Source organism: Myodes glareolus, chromosome 20, assembly GCF_982192425.1.
Source record: "Myodes glareolus chromosome 20, mMyoGla1.1, whole genome shotgun sequence".
NCBI classification, from domain to species: domain Eukaryota; kingdom Metazoa; phylum Chordata; class Mammalia; order Rodentia; family Cricetidae; genus Myodes; species Myodes glareolus.
In genome coordinates, this window is record NC_142045.1 from 6427296 (window position 1) to 6439766 (window position 12471).

Here is a 12471-nt window from a genome sequence, read left to right on the forward strand (position 1 = left end):
ATCACTGCCCAGCAAGTACCAGCAGTGCTTTTTATGACTGTAGTTATGGTGTAGTTATCCCAGCCGTTTTCATTGAGTTCTTGAAATACTCTTGTGATTATGAAGATTGTGTCGTCCCCCCACCCCAGTATTTTTTGTGGTTGTTCATTTGGTTTTAATTTTTGTTCTATAAGATGCTCCCGGCTCATCTAGCATATTACCTTTTTTGGTCCTAGAACTGTACAGTCTCCTGGGAGCCTTCCTTCTTTTTACTAGAAGTGCTATTAGAAACCAGTATCCGGGCTGTGTGTGAGCATCATTGCTTCTGGCCTCTCAGGAGATAGAGCAAGGGAATGTGTGTGTGTGTGTACTAACTTTTATACACACAAGAATGTATGGAAACATTTATATGTGATGCTCTGTATCTGTCTATATTAGGCTCTGCTTACCATGAACAGTTTCCTACTGAAAAAACTTTACCTGTGCATTTTGAGATTATTTATTTGACACGGTTCAGAGGAACTTAGTAACTTTCCATTTATCGGTTACTAGGGGAGAAAAGTACCAAGTACCAAGTAAGTCGTTGAATCTTGTAATCTTGAAATAAGTCACAGCAAATAGCAGACCCTGAGTATTGCTGGTTCTTGGTTGGTTTCACTGCCAATGTGCTGGCTGGCTGTGCAGAAAGAGGTCCCATTAAGCAACAATGTAGCATTGATTTATGGCTAGTTTCCTTTTCAGAGAGTAATGTAGATTTGAGAACCCTTTCACTTTAGGTTGTTTCTGTCACACATGGAGAAAAGAAAAAGGCTTTTTCAAATAGTTGATTTTTATTACCTGTTTTAAAGATTAGTTATGGTGATAGGGCTGACTACACTATCTGTAAGGTTAACTTATCAGCTGTTTCTCTTTATGACATATAATTCAAAATTAACTAACTGGTAAAAGCCTTCTACTTCTGAAGTTTTAGATTGATGCATTTATCTTAATAAGCAACCTGAACTGAATTTATTGGTGTCTGAAAGGACTTGTGGATATTGCCCTTATCTATCAAGATAAACAGCTATCAAAACGGTTACCAACTAGTTGTTAATGTAAAGACATAAGTATTGTTTATTCTTATTTGGTTATTCAGTTTATGAAAAGGAATATAATATACTTTGAACATGTATGGGAAATCATTTTCAATTCAAGATAATTTTTATTGAGCTATGAGGAAAGGGTTTTTTCTTTGTTTTAGGAAAACTGTCATAGATATCAATTATTTTAAATTGTTTTGACAGGGAAGCTTCTATGTTTTCTGTATTACTTTTGTCTCTCAACACCTCTAAATATATAGAGTTTATTAATGGAGCTGCTTCATTTCTTAAGTTATAAATTAGTCAGTTCCTCAGGAAGATTAACACTGAATTGTAATATCAAAACAAGCCTACTGTTCTCTTCACATTTATCTGAATGAGAAAAAATTCTCAAAGAAACAGAGCCATATCCTTATCCTAGTTACTAGTCTCAGGATGGCAAGCGTTAAACACTGCTAAGAAATCAGGCAAGGTCAGATCAAAGCAAGCCCAAGTCTTAGTGCTTTCTGCCCTTAGTGTTCTGTGTTACCCCCATACCTCCTTGACCCCGTGCGAAGTGCCCTGCAAACTGTTTATTAAAGTATTCCTACAAAGAAGGACTCCTAAGACATTTCTTTGACGACTTGCATTTTTAATTTTTTTAAAAAAGTTTTTTTTTTTTCTGCATTAAGATCACACTTTAGCCCAGACTGACTTTGAATTCCTTGGGCGACTGAGGATGATTTGGAGGGATCCTCTTGCCTCCACCTCTCTAGTGCTGGGATTAGAGGAATTACACCATGCCTGGTAGAAGTATCACTATCATTTAAAAAATCTGTGAGTTTCTTTCTTTTTTTAAAATTTATTTATTATGTATACATTGTTCAGCATCCACATATGCCTGCAGGCCAGAAGAGGGCACCAGATCTCATTACAGATGGTTGTGAGCCACCATGTGGTCCCTGGGAATCAAACTCAGGACCTCTGGAAGAGCAGTCAGTGCTCTTAACCTCTGAGCCATCTCTCCAGCCCCCTGTGAGTTTCTTTAGACTTGTGTGTATCATTCAAGTGGATTTTGCTTTAGATTCCATAATATACTTACTTTACTAGAAGAAAACTCTAGATTTTATTCAGTATGATAAGCCATGTATGTCCTGTTTATAGCTACCTTGCTGTATCTGTGCCTTCAGCTCCGCCATACTATTTGAGCCCTCCTGTGCTATATGGCGTTCTAGTTTGAAAACTCAAATTGAAATGTCTGTTCAACAGCTACCATCTCACAGATCTTTAATATTAAACCCTAGACTCGGGGGCGTCCTAGAGACTGTGACTCGGGGCATCCTAGAGACTGACTCAGGGGCGTCCTAGAGACTGTGACTCAGGGGCGTCCTAGAGACTGTGACTCGGGGCGTCCTAGAGACTGTGACTCGGGGCATCCTAGAGACTGTAACTTGGGGGCGTCTTAGAGACTGTGACTCGGGGCGTCCTAGAGACTGTAACTTGGGGGCGTCTTAGAGACTGTGACTCGGGGCGTCCTAGAGACTGTGACTCGGTGGCATCCTAGAGACTGTAACTTGGGGGCGTCTTAGAGACTGTGACTCGGGGCGTCCTAGAGACTGTGACTCTGGGCGTCCTAGAGAATGTGACTCGGTGGATCCTAGAGACTGGCTGCTGGTTTCTTCATGTTATCCACGGAGTCTTCTGTTTCTCGTTTGAATCGGGCAGATCCAGTACCTACTGCTCTATTTTCCCTGGGTTTCAACAAGGCCGATTGTTTTTACGACTTGTAGGACACAGAATTCCCCTCGCTAAATTCCTCCCGCCTTAAATTTTTATATGGCTTCCCTCTGAATATGTTACTTTCTTCAGTTTATAGAAATCAAGTGATTTTTGTAGTAGAAGCTAGGGAATCTCACACAGCTGTAACTGACTTATAAACTTCATTGACACTGCATGCTTTTTCATAAATGCTAATTAGTAATTGATTTTGTAAGGGTTTGTTCCTTACACTCATTAGCTAATGAATACCTCTGACTGGTTATGGAAGATGAGCCCGAGAAATAATAAAACATTTTGCCTTACAGCTTAACTGACCTATGAGGGCATGAACATTAGTGGTAATCTTAGAATGGTAATTTATCATTCTGTTTTAAAGACAGTGTTAAAAATAGCTGAATTTGCATAAAAATCAGAAAAGGTGTATCTTTTTTGGGAGAGTGAGTAGACATTTGCTTCATGGCCTGGCTAGTTCAAAGTACAGAGTCTACCACTCGAGCTACGCCACTAGCAGAAAATGTATGTCTTAACTTTCACTAGCCTGGGTGCTGAGGCTTGAATTGATTATTCTGTATGCTTGCATTACAGGTGTGTGCCATAAACACACACACACACATATACACACACACACACACACACCCTGGTTAGTTAGAGTTTTCATTAAAATTATTTTTCAAGGGTACGTGAACATTGTTATAGTCCTAAGAGTCAGAGTTAGTTTTCAAACGTGTAACTAAAGTGTCAGTACTTCTTCATCCTGCTGGCTCACAGTTCCTCAGTTCCCCTCTTTCCCTTTTCTGTTCTGTTCCTCACCTGTCCCTGTAGATAAACTGTCTCCTTTGTTTCAGAGTTCTGCTGCTTGTGTGTTCTGTATTCCCCTTCATTTTTAGATAAAAGTAGAAAACTGTAGCTTGTCAGACTTTGTTTTCTGCAGTGGTCAGTTACATAGTTTCAGATCTGTATAACCTGTGGCCTGTGTTCCAGATGCTGCCTTGGATGGCTATAGATGTGGCTAACAGGAGACTCTAAACTAGAAAATCATGTTTTGTTTTGTTCTTTTTCCTTTTTAAACTCAGCTACAGGGTCTTGAGTTTCACCCTTGTGAATGGTAACAGCGCAGTGGACTTGCCTGGTTTAGATGTGTATCGTTTAATCGCGTTTGTGTGTATAGACTTAGGTAGTTTCCAGTGTGTTATGGTCGCAGAACTCTGTTGTGCTGCAGTGTGTGTGCGTTATTCTACCAGTGGTTGTCATCATTCTGTCCAAGAAGAGGGGATGTCTGCATGTGCCCAGTTGGTCTTTCATCCTTTTCTCATATAGGTTTCATACATTGCTTTTTGTTTATATATATAATATATGTGTGTGTGTGTGTGCGTGTATTTATATATGTGATTTTCCCCTTGTCATTTGGTCCACTGATGAGTGTTCTGTATGCAGGCTATTGAGTTGAATGTTTTGTATTCTTCTACTTCAATGAATTCTTTTATTTTTGAATTAATTTTATCATTGATTCTTTGTTGTCCCCCGATGGTCCTGTTGTTTGCAAATAAAAATAAAGTTTTCTATTATTACTCTGATCTCTCTCTCTCTCTCTCTCTCTCTCTCTCTCTCTCTCTCTCTGTTTCTGTTTGTTTTTGTTTTTTCGAGACAGGGTTTCTCTGTAGCTTTGGTGCCTGTCCTGAAACTAGCTCTTGTAGATCAGGCTGGTCTCGAACTCACAGAGATCTGCCTGCCTCTGCCTTCGAGTGCTGGGATTAACGGTGTGTGCCACCACCACCCGGCTACTGTGATTTCTCTTAACTGGTCGATTTGGCCAATGTTTCTAGTACAATGTTGAATAATAATGAAGATGTTGGAAATTTTTGCCTTATTCCCAATCTTAGTGCAAATGCCTGTTTTTTCTTTATTAAATAAGATAGATATTAAATAAGATATAGAACACACATCTTATGCCGAGAGACAATCAATTATAATTCTATTTCTTTGAGTAATTTTGAATGGGTGTTTCAGTTTATCAGATATATTTCATCTCAGTGTATATGGAAAATCAATACATTTACCCTGATAAATTTATTAATAGATTTTTTTCTAATTGAATTAATCCTGTGTTCTTGAGCTGAATCCCACTCGGTCATTTTGTATTGTTTTCTTAATGTGGTATTAGATTCTGTTTGTAAACAATAAAGCTGTTCTCTCTGGAGTATTTTGAGAATACAAACTCATTTCTTGAACTGTAGTGCCTAGCATGATGCATTGTAATTCTCTGTGTGTCTCCCTGATTAGATTGAGAAAGCTTGTGGCATCTTTCCCTTTGTGCTTAGCCAAGCTCTTCAAATAGTGACAGTCCCCATGTACTACTGGGTAGATTAGAAGTAGGAATAGCCTCGAAGTAAGCTTTTATCAGATGAAATCTGAGAATTGTGTCTTGCAGTGAGCAGTCACATCAGTTACCAGGATTAACAGTTACTTCTCCGGTGTCTGTGCGAGAGGTCTGAGTTCTGGCTGGCAGTTTTGCTTTGGGAGGTCACAGGTCATCAACATCTTGGCTTTAGACATCTTTGATCAGTTTTTATCTGCCAGATCAAGTTGACCATTCCCTTCCCCCCCACACCCCCGCCAGAAAAAAAAAAACAGGGTTTCCCTGTGTGTAGCTTTATCTGTCCTGGAACTCTCTCTGTAGACCAGGTTGGCTGAGATCCACTTGTCTCTGCCTCCCTAATGCCGGGATTAAAGGTGTGCGCCACCACTGCCCGACATGGTTGACAGTCTTTTGTGGTGTTTCGTGTGTGTGTGTGTGTGTGTGTGTGTGTGTGTGTGTGTATTATATATTTGGTTTGATAAGGTTGTTTTCACTCTATATAACTGCCTTTTCTGATTTATTTAGAAGCATTTACCTGTGTGAGCAATAGCTAGCTCATAACTCATAACTGCAGATGGTTTTGTAAAACAAATTCTGATCACAGATAAGTTAATTATGCTATGAAATATTGATAAGAATGTCGGCGGGGTCACCACTCTTTGAGCTAGGTGTTTTAATGTGCACCTAGCACATCTCACTGTCAGGTCTGTCTGTGCCGTGATGCTGCGGCTGTCACTCCAGCTCAGCCAGCCGCAGAAGTCCAGTCTAGAGTTGAGGCGACTGGGGCTTGTGTTTGTAAGGTCCGCTCATCGTAATAAGGTCTCAGACTGCCCATAATGACTGAGTTGTCTAACGGTATATACCATTGAGTAGTATACTCTTGTACACAGTGACAAGATAAAATGAAGCCTTTCTTTGTAATAAGGAGTAAGTTATACTTGCTTTGTTGACCTAAAGTTTTAGAGGATAATTTAAAAAAAATAAAATTGCTTTATTGAACTGAACTCATAAATAAAAACATCACATAATTAGGTTAAGGTATCTGCTCTAACAAACACTTGCCTAGTAGTAAGTTCTAGTAAGTAAAGCTTATTTATCATATCAAAATAAAAGCGAAAGCGGTACGGGGTTTTATGTAGTATGTACAATATGAAATACAGCAGTGTTCAGAGTTTCTATCAGAATACTCTGGTCTTCTCTGTCGCTCCCGGGAGTCTCGCTTCCTGAGGGAGCATCTGAACCCCGAAAGAAAGCTCTTAAACTGCTGCGTTCCAACTTGAGACTCAGTGAACTGCAGAGAGAGATACCGGGTCTTACTCGTGGTTTTGTGGTTTTGTGTTTTTGACGGTTCTATAATGATTATGATGAGACACTGTGAGGTCCACTATTGTAGTTCATTAAGCTAGAGAGAAAGATTAATTAGGAAGAAAAGGGAAGAAAAAAAAGAGGATTCATTAAATGGGTTCATTTAAGCACAAGTGGGACAACCCTTGTCCCACACAGATCTTTAGAGTAACTCAGTTCCATAATTAAAGCAGTTGCTATTTTTTCCTGTTGTTTTAATTGAATAAACTTAAACTTTCAGATGGGAGACAGTGACCGACACAACATGGTGCCCGTTGACGTCAAATTCAGTGTCCCCGTAACAATCTGCCACTTGTAAAGACTCATTCTTCAGCTAAGCCCAGATAGCCCAAGTCTGTGTGATAAATATTCTCACCCCACCCCTTTCAACAGTGAGGATTAAATGCACCCCTGATGTGTGCTGGGCGGCCGCTGTACTGTATACCTCTCAGCCGCATTCCCAGACCGCTGCGTGACGTGTTGTCACAAAAGATTTTGACTTTTTGTTTGTTGGTTGATTTAATTTTCTTTTGTTTTTCAAGACAGGATTTCTCTGTGTAGCCCCTGCTGCCTTGGAGCTCCCTCTTTAGATAAAGCTGGCCTTGAACTCAGAGATTCACCAGCTTCTGCGCCTTGAGTGCTAGGATTAAAGATGTGACCCCCCCCCCCCCCCGCGATAATCTAAACATCAGTGGTGATCAATTTTATTTAGGAAGTATGATATATTTGTATAAGATTTAAGATTCTCCTTTCTGAGCTATCTCACCAGCCCTTATAACCACCCTGTCTGAGGGAAGCGAGGGTCACGGGAAGAGCTGTCTGTGAGGTATGGGAAGGGCTGGGCCTGTTGTGCCCCGAGTACTGTAGCAGGTCCTCCTTCAGTTTCACTTGGCATGTTGACTTGCCCCATACTTTGGAGCCGTACTGAATTGATGTGTGTGATGCATGTATTCATCATTTTAATAAGTTGTATTGTACTAATAGTGGAGGAAATCTCAGAAAGCATTTAAATTATGAGCTTATTAGAATTGCTTTGTCTTTGTACAGGCAAACAAAAATCTGAATAATTTCATTTGACACAAAAGGCATTTGTGCTTTTGGTATTGAAACAAAATATGGCCTGTCTTGAGATGTATAATTAGTGCACTCAGCACTGTGACCCTCATATCTGAAGTCAGAGCTAGAGCAATTGGACTGGAATATTTGGCTTTCTCTCTTCACTCTCTGCCTGTTTTAGTCACTTCTTCTTTTAATCTAGAATTGACTGAAATCGAAAATTTAATCCTACAAAACCGGTAGGAAATATAACTACAGGAAAGCAGAAAAAAATATGTACTTGGGTACTTTCTATTGCATTTCCAGAGAACGTCATAAAAATATGGTACATTTAAGAAGCATCTGGGAAAACTTTCAGCTTATTATTAAACCTTTACTTTTGCTTGCTCATTGGCAAATTGGGTTAAAATTAAACTCAATTAAATTGTTAAATAAATTAAACTACTGTTAAACAGTGATAATGCCTTATATAATTGGAAAGACTGTAGATCTTTTCTATAAAGATTCTAGTTTTTTCTAAGCATTTTTTAGAAATTAAGTTTTCCTGTGCATAAGCTTGGCTAATATGTTTCTTTTGCCTTATTAAGGTACTCTTTCAGCCTTTGGATGAACTTTGTTAATTACACTTCTTGTCCCTATGACAGTCTACCATAAGTGCCCAATTGTCAAATGAAAAGTCATTTGTTACGTCACAATCTGTTATCCCAACACTTGGGAGAGGAAGACAAGATAATCAGAAGTCATCCTCAATTAAGTACAGAGTTAGAAGCCAGCCTAGTGAGATCTTATCTCAGAGAAACAAACAGGAAGGAAAGTAACAACAATAAATAATAATAATAGCTTCTAGATCTTCATTAGTTTCAGCATCTCAGACTAGATTGGATTTTTCTTGGGAATATATTCCATTCTCTTGGTTTATGTTTTGGCTTGTGTTCTGGACTTTGGGAATTGTTGTTTGAATAAGAAGCGGTGCTGGTTGGAAAGGTTAGGAGGATTAGGAGGCATGGTTTTGTTGAAGGAAGTGTGTCACTGAGGGTGGGCACTGCCAGGCCCTGTAACACAGATTCTAATTGGTTTTAACAAATAAAAACCCAGAGTCAGATATTAGGGGGTGAAAACCAAGAGGTCAGAGAAGCAGAGCAGCCAGATCCTGGGAGACCTTTTACTTCTACCAGTGTGATGTAGTGTGTGTGTGTGTGTGTGTGTGTGTGTGTGTGGTGTGCACGTGCTGCCCACATACCTGTGTACAAATATATCCATGGAGATGGAGAGGAGACAGGCAGATGGACTTTCATTTCTCTTTCCGTGTAAAACATCCTTTATTGGCCAGGTGACCCCGAGGCCCTGCTGGGCCATAGTCATACCAGCCAGGTTTGCAGTAGTTTTTTTTAAATCTCTTTAAAAATACAAAACAAAACAAAAAACAATTCTCCCAGAGAATGTTCAGTAAAATTTTTTTCCAGTGTTATCAAACTCGGAGTCTTGCTAATGAATTTCTTAATTGCATTTTTGATTCAAGTCTGTAGATTAAACATACATGTATACACGCTTTTATAATTAGTTGTTCATTGTGGTTTTGGTAACCGCAGTGTGCGTGTGACAGCTAGGTTCAGGTATCAGCGTTAAAACACATGTACAGGGGGCTGGAGAGACGGCTCAGAGGTTAAGAGCACTGGCTGCTCTTCCAGAGGTCCTGAGTTCAATTCCCAGCAACCACATGGTGGCTCAAACTATTTGTAATGAGATCTGGTGCCCTCTCCTTGACTGTAGGCATAAAAGCAGACAAATACTGTATACGTAATAAATACATAAATATTTTTTAAAAAAACCCACATGTACCTCGGGAGAACTGAGTCCGTCTCTGACAATGCTTCTGCAGTGCCGTTATTTTGGTGACTGTCATTGTTAAACCGAGGCACATGTAACTTCTACAGACATGGTGACTAAGATGAAGAAGGAAAGGTTGCTGATCCTCTACGGCGGGTCAGACAAACTTTCTTTACTTTGAAGGTTTTAAAACTTTAGAGTTGGAGAAAATAATTTGAAGATTCTTTATATGAGAGTCTCACATTAACTTGACAGAGAAACTAAAGGCACCACTGAAGCTCAGTTGTGTTAACAGAAACATTCTGTTATTGTTTAATCTGAAAAGGTGCACTTTATATGGTTATAAAATTCAGGAGTATGTTTTTAACTGTCATTTTGCTTATAGAATGAAAAGTTATAGAATAAAGCTTCAATTCTGGTGCACATATTAAAGTTTTTTGTTATATTAAAAAAACTTTTCAAGGCCAAGTGTGATGGTGTAGGCCTTTAATCCCAGCACTCAGGAGGCAGAGGCAGGTGGATCTCTGTAAGTTCGAGACCAGCCTGGTCTACAGAGCGAGTTTCAGGACAGACAGGACTGTTATACAGAGAAATCCTGTCTTGAAAACAAACAAACAAACCTTTTCCTGTAGACAGAAGCTCGCTTTAAAGCCCATTACATTGGACAGGCAGACCCTGTGTGTAAGTTACACACCAAGCCTGACTTCCTGCCGTGTTTCTTCCATTGTGAATGGCAGTCTCTCATAATCCTAAGGGTCAAGCCTGGCTCTCTGCCGTGGTTCTTCCATTGTGAGTGGTCGTCATAATCCTAAGGGGTAGGATGATGCTCCCTGGTACTTGTCATGTGTAATTTTTCTAAATCAGGGAATTTATATTGAGTGCAGTGAAAGCAGCCAGGTGCATTTTTTTTTATTGTATTGTCATTGTGTTGAATATTTATACACATATAAAACATTCAAAACTTATATACATAATATATCAAGTTATAAAAATATTAGACTGGTAGGTAATAAATGTATGTGAATACAGTCTTAAAACATACCTTTTATAGTTTGATATTAGTATGACTTACTTTAATTTTTTTTTAAAAAAATTTAGGAATCTGACATGGCTCAAGAGTCTCCCAAAAATTCTGCCGCAGAGATTCCAGTAACTAGTAATGGAGAAGTGGATGACTCCCATGACCATGGCTACCACAGGGTAAGAACACTTTACTTTTTGTTAACACAAAGAATCAAGACAAGGTTTTGCCAATCACCCGAGTTTGTTATAAGGAATACTGGGTAGTCTGTGACATTGATTTGCCAAGGCTAAACTCCAGGGCCGTAAGCTTTGCTATTTAGCTTAGTAATAGGCAACATAAAAACAAAATTATTAACTAAACTTTTATGTCATTAACCAGCATGACAGTATATCTTACAATTTTGGCATATAATTTTATATAACTTTTTTACTTTTTGTAAGAAAAATGCTAGAGTAGTATTTTATCTTTTTAAATATTTATAAATATTAATATATCCTCTTAAAATTTAGCATCATCTAATGCTTTTTTTTAAAAAAAATACATAATTCTTAAGTAACTGTTCCTGATTTTGCTGTTGTTTTAGTTAGGGTAATTGAAGGAAGACTCATATTCTGAGCATACAGTGAAATCTTTTACCTCCAAGATAAACGTGAACAGTAAGGAATCTCGAGTTACTGTCATCATCTGCTATATTTTACCTTAAAAGTATCTATTAGTTCAAATACTCATTGTAACAAAATTTCAATAATTTTTCTAAATTTTGATAATTATTTTAGCATATTTATTAAGTAACACACAAGGTACTGTAAATACAGTAGTGAAAAAATACTACCAGAGAATTGACATCCTAGAAGACTCCCTGAAGGTGAACCCATCACAGAACTTGGGAGCAGATGTAGGAGGATTGCTGCAGGTTCTAAACTAACATCCTCATAGTAAGTATAGGCTAGCCAGGGCTGCAGAGTAAGGTTCGGCCTCAACACAAGCAAACAACAGAACTATCTAACGAAAGCTGAAGACCTATATACAATGAAAGTATACTATATACGAAGTATGTTACCTCAGCGGTGGAGTTATGTGCTCAACAGCCACGAGTCCTTGAGTTCCATCCTCAGTGCAAAAAGTAAAATTAAAATTTGAATTTTTTGGTGCATGTTTTTAATCCCAGCACTCAGGAGGCAGAGGCAGGCAGATCTCTGTGAGTTCAAGGCCAGCCTGGTCTACAGAGTGAGTTTCAGGACAGCCAGGGCAACACAGAGAAACCTGTCTTGGGGGAACAATTGAAGTTAGGTTCAGTGTTGGAAAAGTCCCTGTCTTCAGCCTATTCTTTTAAATTCCTTCTCATTAGAATGTGGCTTATACACGAGAATGAAGCCCCAGTGTGAAGTGTACGGTGCTGTGAACCACCACTGAGCAGAGATCCACGTTTATGGTTATTCCCTTGCTCACTTTTGTTCCTTGTTAGGGTTTGCTGAAGACAACGGTATATAGGCTGAGTATTTCCAGGGACTCGGACCACGCCCTCATTCAGTGACTGTTGCTAGGCAGTAAGCCTTCTCCTTTCCAGGGTGACCACCACTAATGTAAATCTGTGTAGATTGTTCTAGTTAGTTAGTTAGTTTGTTTGCATGGGTTTTCTTATGTAACCTAGGCTGTCCTCAAACTTGTGACCCCCCGCCTTAGTACCCCAAATACAAGACATACAAGCATGCCAAATGTCCGTTTTTATTATCGGTTTGGGTTTTGTGAACTTACTTTCACAAACATCTGTGAGACTCATTTATATTGTTGCTTATAGCAGTATTTTGTTCTTTTCATTGTCATATATTTTTTGTGTGTACTCTGATTTTGGCTGGCGTAAAGCTAGGGTGTGTCTAGTCCTTGTCTGTATTGAATCCAACTGCCTTTCCCGTGGCTTACAGACCATTGTTGTTGTACATGGTGGACTGTCTGAAGAATAAGTGAAGTGCACAGATGTTTGACAAGCTGTTGAGCCAGTTGGCGGTTTCACTGGCCATGATGAGATTCTGGTGTCAGGGTCTGAGCTC

General features: G+C 39.1%; 1 protein-coding gene across 3 annotated transcripts in view; it reads left to right on the plus strand.

The window, feature by feature from the left end:
• Positions 1-12471, plus strand: part of Arfip1 (ARF interacting protein 1) — a 69130-nt gene that overhangs the window by 3413 nt on the left and 53246 nt on the right. For all 3 annotated transcript variants that reach the window (XM_048424522.3, XM_048424521.3, XM_048424523.3), the window contains exon 2: positions 10498-10599. In XM_048424522.3, the coding sequence (XP_048280479.2) occupies positions 10507-10599 (93 nt within the window). In that variant the 5' untranslated portion in view covers positions 10498-10506. The remainder of the gene's footprint in view (positions 1-10497; positions 10600-12471) is intronic.